General features: G+C 36.8%; 1 protein-coding gene across 2 annotated transcripts in view; it reads right to left on the bottom strand.

The window, feature by feature from the left end:
• Positions 1–1,981: 1,981 nt before the first annotated feature.
• The window catches only part of NECAB3 (N-terminal EF-hand calcium binding protein 3), a 95,617-nt gene continuing 80,627 nt past the window's right edge, over positions 1,982–16,971 (bottom strand). The window contains exons 6-13 of one of the 2 annotated variants that reach the window (XM_034414046.3): positions 11,792–11,928; positions 10,584–10,705; positions 8,747–8,826; positions 7,832–7,885; positions 6,782–6,894; positions 4,678–4,755; positions 4,343–4,434; positions 1,982–3,913 (exon numbers count right to left, since the gene is read on the bottom strand). In XM_034414046.3, coding sequence (XP_034269937.1) covers positions 3,885–3,913; positions 4,343–4,434; positions 4,678–4,755; positions 6,782–6,894; positions 7,832–7,885; positions 8,747–8,826; positions 10,584–10,705; positions 11,792–11,928 — 705 coding nt within the window. In that variant the 3' untranslated portion in view covers positions 1,982–3,884. The remainder of the gene's footprint in view (positions 3,914–4,342; positions 4,435–4,677; positions 4,756–6,781; positions 6,895–7,831; positions 7,886–8,746; positions 8,827–10,583; positions 10,706–11,791; positions 11,929–16,971) is intronic. The other variant, XM_034414045.3, reaches the window with a different exon arrangement.

Genomic DNA, 16,971 nt, shown 5'->3' with positions numbered 1-16,971 from the left:
GGGGCCGAGTCATTGCCCCCCACGGAGAGGGCTCGCAACTTGGGTGTCCTCCTGGACTCACGGCTGTCTTTAGAAGAGCATATGACGGCCGTGGCCAGGGGGACTTTTTATCAGGTCCGCCTGATTCGCCAGTTGCGTCCCTTTCTGGATCGGGACTCGTTAAATACGGTCACTCATGCTCTTGTCACTTCCCGCTTGGACTACTGCAATGCTCTCTACATGGGGCTCCCCTTGAGGAGCACCCGGAGGCTCCAGCTGGTCCAGAATGCGGCCGCGCGGGTGGTTATGGGAGCGACGTGGCGCTCCCATGTGACCCCCCTCCTGCGCGAGCTGCACTGGCTCCCGGTGGTCTTCCGGGTGCGCTTCAAGGTTTTGGTTACCACCTTTAGAGCGCTCCATGGCATCGGACCGGGGTATCTACGAGACCGCCTTCTGCTACCAATAGCCTCTCACCGACCAGTACGCTCCCATAGAGAGGGGCTCCTCAGGGTGCCGTCGGCCAAACAGTGTCGACTGGCGGCCCCCAGGGGGAGAGCCTTCTCTGTGGGGGCACCTACCATCTGGAACGAGCTCCCCCCAGAGATACGGAAGATCCCGGACCTGCGCACGTTTCGCCGTGCTCTCAAAACTTTTCTATTTCAACAAGCTGGCCTGGCCTAACTCCCCTCTTTTAAATTCTTAAATTTTAAATTTTTTAATTCGTGATTTTATAAATTGGGTGTTTTAATCTGTGTTTCGGCCGAAATATTTAATAATTTTAAGGGATTTTTAATATTTGTATTGTCTGTATTTTATCTTGGCTGTTCACCGCCCTGAGTCCTTCGGGAGTAGGGCGGTATAGAAATTTGATTAATAAATAAATAAATAAATAAATTAATCTTCACTCGTCTTTTTGAAAGATGAACTCCAAAGTTTCTTCCACCTGGAATTCTGAGTTTAAAAAAAATCAGAATCTAAGCTTTCATGTGTGTTGCTAGATTGCTGTCAGTTTATCAACATAAATTCATTTTCTTGCAGCAATTTTGCAATTCAATGTGGGTTGATTTTACTTGCAATAGAAAAATAAGTCCCTTTCCTCAGTTGGCACGTGAATTCTGGAAAGATATAGGGATGTGTTGATAACTGGACAACCTGCTTCTGACTTTGTGTATAGCACTTGAGAGCTTAAGGATGAAGCATTGTTTGGCTGCCTTATCTCATGAAGAATGACTGCGCAGCTGCATCCTAGTCTAACCAGGCAGATCCCAGAGGACAGATGATGGATGTTAATTTAATAGCCATTGATTTTTCTACCTGTCTTAGAACCAGGACACAGAACAGACAAGGCATCTCCTAAAAAGATAAAGCTTGGGTGATATTTAATTGCAAACATTAGTGCTACTAAGTTGTAGAACAACAGATTCACTATGGTTGAAAAGAAAAATCATTTGTCAATGAGAGAATGCTTCAAGGCCAAATAGAAGGGGATATTCTTTTCTATGTTCCCTAATAAATTTTGCATAATGTATTAATAGTATATTGTAATCTGCTTTGTAAAACAATCTTTTGTAAAAGTCTTCAATTCTCCTACCTAATCCCAGGATATTGAAGAACATTTTTTTGACTTACTTGTGGTGGAGATTTGTAATTTATTGTTATTGGAGCTGTTGGAGAGTGCTGCTATTGTTCCCTAATGGGAGAAAATGTGTCACAATAATTTTTCTTGGATTTAATTAGTGCGTGGGAAATCCGATAGGTGAACACAGTTTGAAGGATGTTTGCCCACAGAAACATAAAGATCTATTAACACAATAGACAGCATCTATTCAATTCATTATCTATTCAAACTATCTTAAATATTGAAAATTGGTTGGAATAAAAATATTTAGTGCAGATCTTAAGAAATCAAATGTTTGCCCATCTCTCTTTTTGACCCCTATAGAGAAAAGCAATATGTTTTCAAGAGAAATAGTTTACAAAAATTAAAACAAAAGAACAACCCTCAAGCACATCAGCCTTTATTACAGAATAGGAAACAGTATTTTTTTGGGAAGAAATTTCATTAGACTTTCTCTAGCTGTTATTTTCACATGAAGAAATTTAGGAAGGAACAGACTACAATTTAGCCAGTCTATAAAAGGAATACAGAATTGTTTATTAAGAGACAAGGAAAGTGGAGGATACAACTGTATTTTGATTACCAATTACATATGCACAAAAATAAGGTTAAATAATCAGGACTTTATTATTTTTACAAAGCTGTTTTATGTCCTTGAATTGCAACTTATTTTGTTTGAAAATGAACAATTTTCCCATACTTACAGAAGAAACACTCATAAAATATAAAACCATTTACAAATGGCACAGCATCCAAGTACCATTTCTGAGAAGGCAATTTCTTCCTTTTTTTAAGATAGCATGCAAATTTCTTATTTTTAGCTCCATTTTATTTATAATAAATATATATAATAAACTATTTATAATAGTACAGGCGGTGCTCGATTGCACATTACAGATCAGGCAGTCTGAGATCATGAACGTATTCCACAAAATTAATCTCTTTCCCAACTTTACCTACAAATTAAAATTTAAAGAAGGTGCTGGATATTTTGTTGGAGGCTCATAACTTTCATCTCAAAAAGCTACAGTTCTTAGAAAAGGGAATAAATCGAAATAGTTTTAATCTGTGCAAGACTCCTTGCTTGTCAAATTCTTACCATCTGTTTATTCCTTCAAATTTATATTCCATGTTATATTTCCTTAAATTTCCAATTTCATATATCTCAGCTAATATTTGGTATACTTTTGCTGGCAAAAATATGTAACGTAATATTATTCTGCTTAACACGCTCAGTCAGACTGCTCTGTCAGACTGTAAAATGAAAGCATTCCTACATTCTGCCTACATTTGTGTTCATTATAATTGCTTTTGTTTTTATTTTATTTATTAAATTTATTCACCACCCATTTCCCCAATGAGACTCTGGGAGAGAGATCATAAAAAGATAAATAGAAAAGTATTCTAAGATTTTAATATTATGCCAATTAAAACTTTTAAAACTATGGAAAAAAAAACCACCCAGGAACCAAAAGGAGTTGCTTTTAAAGATAAAATGGAAAATGGAAAAGATTTCAACTAATAGGCTAGAATTCACATCTGGATTGCAAAACTTCCAGACTAACACTGCACCAAAGGATCTAACTTCAAACATCATTACTGAAACTTATTGTCTGTTTTGCTTCTGAATTCATACACATTTCTAAATTCAAATTCAAATTCTGAATTTTGAAACTTGTGTAAACCCAACTATAGCATCTAGAATTCAAATCTGGTAAGAGATCTGGAAAAATTCAAATTCCAGACAGGATTATTTAGGCTCTATATTAACTGATAGGTCCATTTCTAATGAAATTCAATGATGTGGGAAGCAGATCCTGCTATATCTTCTTCTGATGCCAAAAACACATAATGATGTATGCCCAGTAGAAGACTTCTTCCTTCAGCCTTTACAATTACCATGCCCAAATGTTCTAAGTTTGTTCCCTTTGTGCACCAGCACTTGTGGCCAAAATTTTTGCATCACTATCATAATTTAGGGATAGTCTCTTCTTATAGTCAAAAGGGCAAGTAGGGCTATAATAAAGGTCTGAATAAAAAGAGCTATAATACAAGTCTGTATGTTAGAATGAAAGGAGGGTGTAAGTCATGTTCAAGAAAGATGACAAGGCCATCTTGTTTGCATGTCTGCAGAAGAAAGGAAGCATTCCACACTTATACAGAAAAAGAAAACAACATTGCAGAAGTTAGGATGAGAATGGGCACCCATGGAAGGCAGGCTGTATTGGAAAGATGGTGCTTGATCCATCACATGCTGGTCGCATTGAAATAATATTATGGGGCGCTTTCAATTATTATTCATAATCCACCAGGAAGCTAAGCAAAGAAATGAAAACATTTACAAACTTTAAAGAGGCAAACCAGATTAAACAAATGTTGTAAAAAATGATTCTTGACCTCATAATTTACAGATTTTAGACTTAACGTAAGCCTTATTCCACATAGGCATAATTATGTTTTACAATCTGGCTGTATTTTTATTTGGTTATTACATTTATTATTTTGCCCATCTCACCAAAGGTGTAAAATTGCACAATTGTGACCATAGCCTGACCAGTTGCTAATTCTTAAAATATGGGTATGAAACTGAGAATGGTCACAGTGTTGAAACTTGTGTTTTGCTCACCAGAAGAAACAGAAAATCAGCTGTCTATTAAGCATTTCATGGAGAAAATCTATCTATGTGGTTGCTAAGAGTTGACATGGACTTGATGGCACATAATCAATCACTAAGCATTATCTTACCCGGGAACAGCATAGTGGTCAAAAGCTCTGGAGCATCCAGAAGATCAGTAATGGCATGCTGGAACTTCTTACTATTATCTGACTGTAGATGGCTAGAAACAAACAAACAAAAAAAGGAAAAAAGAAAGAAAAATTAGAACAGAGTGACTCAGGCACTCTCTTCAACTAAGGACAACAAGTAGCAGTTTTTATATATTTGAATGTCTGAACTTTGCTAAACCTAACAGGAATCTTTCACATGCACATCCCCTATTTTGCTCATAAAAATGCAAATCACTTTTGTGGAATTGTACTTTTAGCCTTGATTTAAGTTGTTGATAATTTTTAGGACTCACCTTCTCCAAGATACTACATCTTGCCATAATTCATAGAGGATGAAGGAGGTATTACTCGCCAGTTTATGGGCAGACACACTGTAAGCAAAAAAAGGGAAGATATTAGGAAAAATATTATTACTATATATCATAAACCATGCTGTGTATGTACATAGGATGCCAGTGTCTACAATCAGCTGGCTCTTCCATCATAACGCCTCCTCCTAAATGATTCATGAATGAATTTCTTCTACCGCCCTCAAAGCTGTCCTCACTGCAGTTGCCTTTGGAACACTGAACTCCAAGTCTTCTGCTTGAAAACTCACACTGGAGCAGTTTCTCTTTTGCCATAACTGAACCAGAAAGAAATTGGCATGGGATGGCATGGCATGGAATCATGGGGGCATGAAACTGATACAGAGGTGTGTCTATGGAGATACTCAGTCATCCAGGTCATGATACAAAGGTGTGATAAGCAACAGAATCTGAAGTTTTAATCTGAAAGGCTGCCCTTCACTTGGTCTCTAAGAAAATGAATAGATATAATAATATTCTTCATTATGAGTAATCTATTATTCTGAAGCTTAACTTAGTATGACCTATTAAACAAATGGATCACCGAATTATTATATTTGTCCCAAGACTATTGCTAAAAATGCTACCCATCACATTGTCCCCATCGCCCCCCGTCTCCTGATAATGTTTATCCATTTTTCTTATAGTGTCCTAGAGATGGGCAGAGAGTGATTTGGAGAAATGCATACTTTGATGTCCCCAGGAGACTGGCAAATGTACCTAACATGGGAAAAGATTGAGGGGACAGAATATGATACTGCGCTGGTGTTTTGTGCAGTAGTTTAATGTTGAGTGCAGATGTAACTTCTACTGTAGAAGTTATACATTTTATTTATTTATTCAGTTTGAGTTCTGCTTCATTCCAGCTGTCTCTGGGTGGCTCACAGCATATACAAAATGAATCAAAAACAAGCACAGAAAATGCTCAAAATAATCATAAGATAGCAGCCCAACAACAAAGCAAACATCATGCATAATAAATTTTATTTTTATTCACCATTTCCATACTGAGTGAAATTCAGCATTTAATTTAGTTTCTTCAGCATGCGTAGAGACTCTTGAGTTCCAGAATTTATTTTGTCCTACAGTTGCTAACCGTAGTCTGAACATTCAAATAAACTATAAAGATAGGGTAATATTCTAGTTTGAAATCACATTATTTTTCTTCATATCAATGTGTGTGTGTGTGTTTTAAGGTAAAGGTAAAGGTTCCCCTTGCACATATGTGCTAGTTGTTCTCGACTCTAGGGGGTGGTGCTCATCTCCGTTTCAAAGCCGAAGTGTAGCACTGTCCGAAGACGTCTCCGTGGTCATGTGGCCAGCATGACTAAATGCCAAAGGCGCATGGAACGCTGTTACCTTCCCACCAAAGGTGGTCCCTATTTTTCTACTTGCATTTTTTACGTGCTTTCAAACTGCTAGGTTGGCAGAAGCTGGGACAAGTAATGGGAGCTCACTCTGTTACGCAGCACTAGGGATTTGAACTGCTGAACTGCCGACCTTTCGATCGACAAGCTCAGCGTCTTAGCCACTGAGCCTCTGTATCCCTTGTGTGTGTGTTTAAATGGTACTAAATGAAGCATTAATTAAGGTTGATTCTTTCTTGCTTTTTTTTTTTTTTTGGTAAGGTCACACTCTATTTGCAGCTACATTTCAGGCAGTTAGTAGCATGTTTCAATTACCAAGAATACTCCTGAGCAGCTCTTATAATGATGGGCATTGGGAAGAACAGGATGGGACTGAACTCAAAGCCACCCTTATGAATCATATATTTGTTTTCCGAGTTTTTATTTCAACTATATAGAAGAAGCAAGAGTCCATCTTTTAAAGAGTCTGCCTCTTGTATTTCAGTATCCATCTACTTTATGGAGCTGTTTGCTGGAAAGTGAACTTCATGATATCGGGGTTAGCATATAAAACAACACTCCATAAACATAAATAATTTCCTTCAATTACTGAGAGAAAAGTAAGGTTCATAATGCTGAAGTAAGGGAGCTTTGCTATCTCATCCAAACAACTTATAAAAAAAATCAGTGTCTTGGAGACTTACTGTAGGCAACTGCTCTGTCCAGCTGTGGTTTCTGTGTAGGTTTGGAGAATTTGGCAAAATGCCACTAATCCACTTTCTGCCACTGAGATCTGTCTCTGTGCCACCAAGATGTGCTGCCAAAATGGGAAATGGGAATGAGCCAAAGGAGGGGAAAATTGCAATTTCTATTAATATGGATTTAGAAATGCTATGCAAGTCAGAGATAACGCTAAAGGTACACCCACTAAAAGCATGTATTCTTGACCCGTATCCAGCCTCACAATCATATTTTATTAGTAGCATCTCTGGCTGCCAATTGGCCAGCTATCCCACCCTCTCCTCAGAATTCCAATGGAAGACTCAAAAAAGTGGAATCACACTTAGAATTCTCCCCCTTTGCCCAATCTACTGGACTACCTCAAAGGGGTGGGGGAATAGACTATATCCACACTGGATATCAGAACTATTAATAGAATTGATCAGGAAAGTTGGTGGGGGAGAGAACTAAGGCAGCTAGAGTTTCTATTTCTGGAGAGAGGGAAGAAATGGCAGGAGTAGCACATAGGACAAGGTGGAAATTCTCGCCAATTGCCAGCCGTATGTTCTGCACTTCCAAAGCCAATGCAGTGGAAAAAGCATTAGGGTCAGGAGTCAGGACTCATGGATAAAATACTTAAGAGTTTTGAAAGTTGGGATAGAATGCAAACACATTTCCCCATCTTTGTCAAACTGCTATAAAACAAGCTTCAGCTTTCAAAATTCTTGCACTTTGGTGAATTAATCTATAGTAGCCTTTCTTTTATTCTCAAAGGTTGCTGATTTTTTTTCCTTTATAGCCACCAATATATGAATTATTTTAATTACCTAACATCTATCTATTTATCTATCTATCTATCTATCTATCTATCTATCTATCTATCTATCTATCTATCTATCATCTATCTAATCTATCTATCATCATTTCTACCATTATTTCTACTAATACAGATCTAATATATGAATTGGCTTGTTTCTAGTGCCGCCACCACAATACACAATCAAATAAACACAAAGCACAGTCCAGAAACTCACAGAATCTGTTCCTTTGCAGACCATATTATATTTCAGAGGTTCCAGCCTTGGATCCTAAGTTTACAGAAATGCAGAATTATTATGAAAGGAAATATGTTACAGAGTGGTTGAGATATATAATTGATTTCACATAACTATCCTCTTCACTAGGAATTCACAATCATTTCATTATTCCTTATTTCACACTGAATACACTGTACAGTTTATACATTACTACTGACAAAGAACTGCATAAATAATTCTCTACTCTGCAAGCAACATTTCTTCATCTGTGGACAATTCTGGCAATTGAAAAAAAAAGCTATTTTGATACAACCTGATTTTAAAATTTCACTCCCAGTTCTCCTTAAAACATACAGTACTCCACCTGATAGATGGGCATTCTTTATGTACGGTATATCTCTTGCATATCTCAGAAATTATGTCTGAACATATTAGACATACACAGATGTTTGAAACTTCCCTGGTTAATTTTTGTTGCTTTTGAGCCTATTTGAAAACTTAAATTCATGAACATTTCTTTGTAATCTGTTTGCAGCATTGAAGGTAATTCTTAAAAGTTGATCGAAATAGGACATTAAATTCTAGTCAAGAATAGAATCTTAGCATGAGAACTAATAAAACTGTCAAGCATCTCTGAGGACTTTTTAAGTTTCACAGTAGTGAGAAAATTTATAACATAAAACTAGGCAAGTGTCACTAGAGACAATCTTACTATATTTGATGCTCAAAGGCCCCTTTGGTATATCAAGAGAAAATCAGGACTCGGAAATATGAGAGATGTGCATGTTAACTATGTTATGAGTTATTGAGCTTGTTTAGATCCAATTCTAAACACTTTAAACAATAATAAGTGTCATGGGAAAATGCTTCAAGATAAAGTTTCCATTTTATCAGTTTTATTTGCCGGCCCACCTTACATTCCAGTTTGCCGATGAGTTGTTGAAGCTGGGTAATTTCAGATGGCCATTGGCTATCAGTTTCCACACAAACACCTGAATATTAATGCCAAGAGAAAGATGACTCAGCCAAAATCATAGACAAGTAGCTTTCCCAGCCAAGTGACATATAGAAAAAAACATTCTAGTAGGATTGAGTCAATTTTTGTACAGTATAGTGGTTAAGGCATCAGGCTAGGAACTAGAAGGCTTTGAGTTATAATTTTGATTTAGGAATGAAACCATATAGTTAATCTCATCTGAGTACTTTCTCTCAGTCCTAGGAAAGAGGATATGGCAAACCACTTCCGAAAAATCTTGCCAAGAAAGCTGCAGGGACTCCAGTCAGTCTCCAAGAGTCAATATGATTGAATTAAAAGAAAAAGGACTGAGAGCTAAATATCAGACGTGACAAACTGTCATTCTTTTTGTCACAGACATATCTATATCTTACTCCTCTTCAACTCCCTGTCCACAAAGGAACATGATACTACATTTTCTTTGATACTTTCCTTAAAAAACAAATATTAAATAATTTCCTGCTTTACATAACAGAAACCAAAACCTAGATTGGAAAGTGCGAAACCATTATAGGGATTATATTATCATTAGTGAGCATCCTTTCTCATGCCACTCTTGTGATGAAAACAGTAATATGGGAAAGCCTTGGCATGTTGCTTATTCACAAATCAGAAATGCTGCTCTTTCAACCTGTTCTCAAGAACCTAGTTACACCTAACTGTCTAGTTAGATGTGATGTGGAACAAATGATTAATCAGCTCTCCCTCAGTGTGTTCCTTGATAAAGGACATCTCATTTGTTTACTTAAAAAATCATCCCAAACATTTTTAGAAATAAAAGTCTACGGGGTCTTACATAACTACAGCTTTGCAGAAATTTAAGAAAACATTTCCTTCAATAAAGCTTTAGTAAAAGGGATCCCTCAAAGTGTTGAAGTGTGGCAGTCCTTCACTACATAGAGTAAAGTTGAATCAATTTTACAGTTTCAGTATCACTGACTCAATAGAATGGGAAAACTTTCTGGAAGTGAATCACTTCCAATTTACATACCACAAAATGTAATAAAGTCCTTTATAACAATCAAATCAAGCCACTCGAGTCAACAGCTAAAAGCATTGTAATTCGAACATTGGGCAGCTGAAAACCAGGAGGAAGAAATCAGCAGGAGTTAAGACTGATTTGAATGCATGCATGCATAAATAAAAGTGTATGGGAGAAGGAAGAAAACCAATAAGCACCTCAAAAATATCTAGGGGAACATTCCAGAGTTCAGGTCAACCACAGAGAAGGCCTGGCAACTATTAACCACAAGATGGCAGTCAGGCAATCTTCAGACGTGCAGCAGGACCTTCCCTGATGAACTTGATCAAGTGGTGAGGATAATCTGTCAAGTAACCTGGTCCTAAGTTACTTAGAGTCTTCTATGTCATAAGCAAAACTCTTCAGCTGATGGCAGCCAATGCAACTGCTTCTACAATGGTGCTACATGGTTATGACCAGGTACCCCACTCTACTAGTTCCAGTTCTCAGATGAAGCACAAGGGCAGCTCCACCCTGAGCACAGTAGACCATTACAAGCTCCCTTTAGCCTTCAAATGATGGCTGTCCTGTGAAGCTTATCTGTAAACTAGCTATGATGATGATTGAATAATTTGTGTAAGACATTAGGTTACTGTTTTCTCTATTCAAACATTGTTGAGCCTTTTTTTTTTTTTTTACAGTTAATGCTCTGCAGCAAAGCATGCTCATACTAATGCAAATCCGGGAATCAGAATGACGAAAGCTGCCAATACCTGTTGTCAGCATCCCAGAATAAGGATCTGTAGGGGAATAGCAGATGTTCTTCTGAATTCTTCGGCCACATCTTTTTGTAGAGTGTTGACCAATTAAAGCTTCTGATTTGTTCATTTTATTCCTAAGAAACATAACATCAAGACAATACATACGCTAAGAATAATCACTAGCTTGTCATCTCTGATTCTGCTTGCACGATTCCTCATTTTTCATGCTAATACAAATTGAGAAATAAAAGGCATGATCTAAATATACATGTGAGCTAAAATATGTGGGGCTTTCATTCATCTTCCTTTGTTTTTAACTGTTTAATTCTCCAGTAATGCAAAACATTACTGCAGAAATATTGCCAGCTGAGGTTTTACTTAAGGGAGATTGATCAGGAATACTAAGGTCCAATTCTAATGATATTCTACTTACCTGTTTCTCCCCAGCTACAATTAACAAGTTGTACAAATAACAAGGTAGGATTCCTACTGGTGATTTACAGCATCTTCTAGTACAGTGATGGTTAACCGTTTTGGTGCCGAGTGACCAAAACACGTGAATGCATGCATGTGTGTCTGGGCCCCCAGAATGCAATGCAAGCATGCCCCCCTCCATGTATGAGCCCTGTCTCCATGCATGTGCCCTACCCCCTGTGCCCCATTTTGGCTTCCAGATTGGTGAAGGAGGCTTTCTAGGCCCAAAACAGGGCACGGGGGGGCGCCCACAAACTCCCAAAATGCAATGCGAGAGCCCCCCATGCATGCACCCCACCACCCGGGCATGTGTGAAAGAGACCCAAAGACCAGCTGGCCAGCGGGAGGCATGCGCCCATGCTCAGTGGAGCTGGGCTGGGGCGATGGCTGGCGTGCCAGGCAACATGGCTCTATGTGCCACTTTGGGCATGCGTGCCATAGGTTCGCCATCACGGTTCTAGTGTATTCCAACATTATTGAGTCAATACAACTATAATGAGGACAAGCTTTACATCTTCAACAGTGTACTTATCTGGAGAATGCTTATCTTGTGAATAGTAAAAAATCCCACACAAATAAGCAAACAGGGAGAAAAAAAAACCCACCCTAAAATTGTAGCTATGGTAGAACTAACCTTTGTAGATTAGATGAGGAGTCTTAGAAAATGATAGAAATGAGTTCAACCCCACTCTTAATTCTTTGGCTTCCCTTTTGCATTTGCTATATTGCCCAGATGGTTGTTTTACCTTTCTCGGCCACTCTGTTCTTCAATAGTATCTGCTGCACACTCTAGGGAGACTTGCAGAGACTGTATCTGGTTCATCGTCTCTCTCAGAAGGAAACGGGTCACAAACTGTTCCATCTTGGAGGAACTCTCATACGCCTGTAGGAGTTAAAGAGGCAGCTGAGTACTAATAGAATACTAATTTCTCCCAGGGCTGCCAGAGTAGGGAAAGAGAATATTTTTAGGTCATTTTATTCCACTCAACAAAGGACCAACAGTTACTCTAAAAGTACTACACTTTTTGTTAGCTTTGTTGCAAAAGACTCTACCTTTGACGTTTTTTGAAGGAAATTTACATGCAGATTTCGTGTGCTATAAACTGAGCTCATATTATAAAGTACCTAAATATCATTTGGCAATTTGTTATATTGACTTCTTCTGAAGTTTTCTACTGCAATGAGATGATGCGCACAAAGGTACTTAACACTGAACTATGCTATAAGCAAAGAGCCATTACTTTCATGAAGATTGAAACAAAAGATCTTTTTAAACAACACAACCACAACCTAGGCAATAATATACAGGAATTGTGGAAAGCTTTTCTGCTGCCCTGCTTTTCTCCACTATGAATCAGCAACAGGGATGATCTATATAAAACAGTTACTTCAATTTTCATCCATCCAGATAAATTACTACCGTATCATGAGCCTAGACATAATAGACTGGCCTCATTGTATAACTATGGATTAATTTATCTAGCATTACTATTTCTGTCCTGAAATCATCCGTGCAATCTAGCTATATGTTTAATAAAATATAACAATATAAACCTTTTGTTAATGGAAGATGCAAATTAACATATTGCTAAGGTCTGCTTCAGAACAACTCATAATGTTAAGCAAAGTTTAAAATATGGTTATATATCCACACTTGGCCCAAAATCTGGGGATACGTAGAGTACAAAGTACAAAGTCTCAGTTTTTATAAAATGAGAAAGTGCTTTATTAAAGATTGGTGTAATTGTAGTGAAAAGGCTCAGATCTTCACATACAGGTAAAAACCACCTTTGAAGTTTAGTAGTAGTAGTAGTAGTAGTAGTAGTAGTAGTAGTAGTAGTAGTAGTAGAAGAAGAAGAAGAAGAAGAAGAAGAAGAAGAAGAAGAAGAAGAAGAAGAAGAAGAAGAAGAAGAAGAAGAAGAAGAAGTAGTAGTATCACTACTACTATTTTGTAACAGGTTATAAAAACATCTACATTGGCCTGCTTTCAATTTGCTTTCCCACTCCCCCCCACATTTGCAAAACAAGTAAAAGAAAATACACACAATTTAATACTAGTTGCCAATTACTAAAAACTAAAAAAATTTTTGCCACTTTTGAAGGACATGCAAATTTGTTCAAAGTTCAATAAAACAAAAGTACCTCTCATTCTTAGAAGAAAAAAAATATCTAGAACATTTAGAATAGTGTTTCCTATCCCAGGAATCTTCAGATCTGTTGAAGTCTTATCTGTCTATTTATCTGATTGACTACACTCAGGTTAAAACTTTCCAAAACAGCAAAAATAAAATATAGCATATACAAGGTCAACCTCATTCAAAGCCAGTCAAAATCTTATTTGCAACTTCCATAATTCCCAGTCAGGTTGGAGAATCCTAATTATGGAAACAAACTAAAACACCCAAAATAAACAGATGTCCTTTTAATATATTCTTGGAACTTTTTTTAAATTAAAATGAATAACATTAGTTGATTAATCTAGAGATTGTTTACATTTCTAATTTAGGAATCTAATTCATCAATAAATCTTTTGATGTTTTATCTTCCCTAATTCATGAATGTTATAATAGTAATAAATAGACAACAATGTACCCAACTATATTTTTCCTACATGATTAAACTTTTATTTGCCATTTTCTATTCTTGAAGATATAACATGAATCCTAATGTCTAATTAAATAGGAATAGCAATTGTTTTCAGTTATTAAATGGAATACATATTAATGTAATAGAAATTTGCTGTATGCTCTGAATTTTAAAGAGTTATATTATGTAAGTCACAGAACATGGGAAAAACCGTAAATCACAGGATGGGCTCTTAACAAATAAATGAATTCATCTAAACAAGACCACAATGCATTCATCTCCTAAACTGATATTAATAACTGTGTTTTGGAAAAAGATACTGAGATAATAATGAGATATTACAAGTCAGTTCAGAAAGAATGAGACTGTCATCCAGGAGACTTAGTTTTCAATTTTATCTCTGCCAAAGTATATATATTTCTTTGGATTAATCATGAACTATGAGGCAGATTCTGCATTTGTAATTTGGTCAGGATCCATAAAGCTACTTAGTTTCTATAACAAAATTGCAAAATGGCTGTTGCTTGCACTTACGGTAAGTCAACCTATACAGTAATAACAGTAAGGATTGATAGTAATGAATAAAAAGAATAATAGAAAAAAAGGAATAGTCCATTATGGCATCTTTACAGAGGATATTATTATTACTGTTGCTAATTTTCATCACTGAAATAAAAGGAAGGGGGAAAACGTCCAATCAATGAACATAGCATATTAAGGAAATTAATGTCCATGAATCATGTTTTCCACCCAAGAAGTGATGTTGACAGGCTCTGCTTTACAGAAATAAAAGGGAAGGGGATTACTTTGAGTAAACCAATATGAAGAAGAAGAGAAATGTAGATTGAATTATTATATCAGACACAGTAAGGAATCACTGCTGGTGCATGTTTGCAAAGAAAAATAATAAAGAATCAAGAGTTTACAAAACAGAAGCAACTGAAAACTGAATCAATGCCAGAAACTCAGACCAAAATGTACATATGGAAAAGTACCTAGAACCCTGCTAAATAGACTAATATCCAATGGTTAGTATTTATCTGGGTGAAAAATAGTATAATATAACCTAGGCTGGCAGAGGAGAGCATTTTGAGTCACAGTGTGAAGTGACTAATACTGTGATTGTGACGTGCAAACTGAGATGGGAAAGAGGGACTAAAGTTGCTGAATCTTGGGAGAAAATGTTCCTCCAACGGATAGAAGCAGCAACAGAGGAAGCATATTTCTTGAGTTTTCATCAAGACTTTTAACCACTATACTACACTGCTCAAATAAATAAAGGGAACACAAGCAGAAGACATCTGAGATCTGAATGAATGAAATAGCCTTATTAAATACTTTGTTCATTACATACAGTAGTTTTGTGTTCCCTTTAGTTGTTTGAGCAGTGTATAAACTACTGTATGTAAAGAACAAAGTATTTAATAAGGCTATTTCATTCATTCAGATCTGGGATGTCTTCTGCTTGTGTTCCCTTTATTTTTTTGAGCAATATATTTCAGCTCTCAATGGCAGACTGAGACTAAAATATATTGATCATGCCATCAGCCTATGCAAATGTCTAGAGTAAAAGTAGTTGGCTATGTAAACTGGCTGCCCTCTAATTTCATGGCTGCCACTCAAGATTAATGATCAGGATCTTTAGAAAATACCACAGTTGAGGATGATAATGATAAAATAGAAATAACAGTTGGACCTAATAAAAACTAAGGAGGTTCCAAATGCTTCCACATAACTGTGAGCGAGGAAGAAAAAAAACTCCATGATTTTATTTGTGCAACATAACAATTCTACCATTGACGTATTTCCTTTTGCCACAATAACCATTCTTAATTTTTTAAGATGCTATAAACCAAGAGCATTACTATATATTAAGTTTAAGACTAAATAAGTGGCAAGACAGCAACAATGAATGTAATATAGACTCTGCACTGTAATTAGAATTAAACATTCCCTATAAATCAGCCACTTAGTCAAAGTTTTAGAATACTTGTTTGCAAATATTTAATTAATTATAAGCAAGTTCAAGACCTGAAACCAAATCTAAATCAAGTCAGTCAGTCAGTCAGTCAGTCAGTCAGTCAGTCAGTCTGTCTGTCTGTCTGTCTGTCTGTCTGTCTGTCTGTCTGTCTGTCTATCTATCTATCTATCTATCTATCTATCTATCTATCTATCTATCATCTGTTTGTATTCCATCTTTATTACTTTTACAAATAACTCAAGGGATGAACAGATTCAACACACCTTCCTCCTTCCTGTTACACTGTGCTGACAGAGAGTGACTGGCCCAAGGTAACTCAGCTGGCTTTCATGGGTAATGAAGGACTTGAACTCATGGTCTCTTTTTTTATTCTGTGTACTGAAAACAAACGTTGATTGACGGGAAGTCCAAACATAAGAAGTAGCATACCTGCATGAAAGGTGTGTGTGTGTGTGTGTGTGTGTGTGTGTGTGTTTGTGTATAAATATGAATATGAATAAAGAAGATAAGGACCAGATGAATTATGAGATATCAAAAAGTATTCTGAGTTAAGGAATGGAGAAAATGTCAAAGTGCTCACAATGAATTTCAAGAAGAAAAAAGGGAGGCATTTCCACAAAGAAATTTTGCCCCATGTAATTTCTTTGAAGATCTTCATCAATCATTAGCATTTACATGTTAATTGTTCTGAACTCCTTTATATTCAGTGGAAAAAGAGAGCTAGAGGAGGAAGATGTCTCTTGATTTATTTAAAGGCAATGCACTGCCAAGCAGCAAACGGCTAGCTCCAGCAAACTTCAACTGTGACCACAGGAGCTTTCCGTCCTGCTATTTTTAGCCTTATAAATATGCTAATTGATCCTTTCTTCCACCTTCTCTCTGCTTTCAGAATTCTATTTGTTGGAAATGGGATAAACATACATTCCAGCAATGGATACATAACAATCCTAAAGCATTTATGAAATTGCTTCTTATTTTTCTCATTGCTGGTGGTAAAGAAATGGAGAAGTCCAGGGAAGTTAATGAAAAATAAAAAAACACAAAAATGGTATATGAATACATATGACAGAATGTGATTGTCTGGAAATGTGGCATTTGACTTGGATATTTATTATGCTGGGGGTGAGTGCTTCTGTGGGCAGACATCATGGAGTACAGGCTGGCAAAATAAAACCAGTGGAAGCAGGAGCAATTTCCAACTCCCTTGTGGTTTTCCAATTGGCTTTGCTTTATTGAAAATCACAATCACGTGACCTCATCTCACTGTGATGTAATTGCGAACCAGGCACCACATGCCAAGATCATAATCATGTGATGGCTGGAATTCCAAGCCTGATCATAAATTCCCTCCCCTATGAA

The sequence above is a fragment of the Pantherophis guttatus genome, chromosome 3, assembly GCF_059756535.1.
Source record: "Pantherophis guttatus breed Tessera chromosome 3, ASM5975653v1, whole genome shotgun sequence".
Lineage (NCBI taxonomy): Eukaryota > Metazoa > Chordata > Lepidosauria > Squamata > Colubridae > Pantherophis > Pantherophis guttatus.
This window is presented reverse-complemented; position numbering and strand designations above follow the sequence as displayed.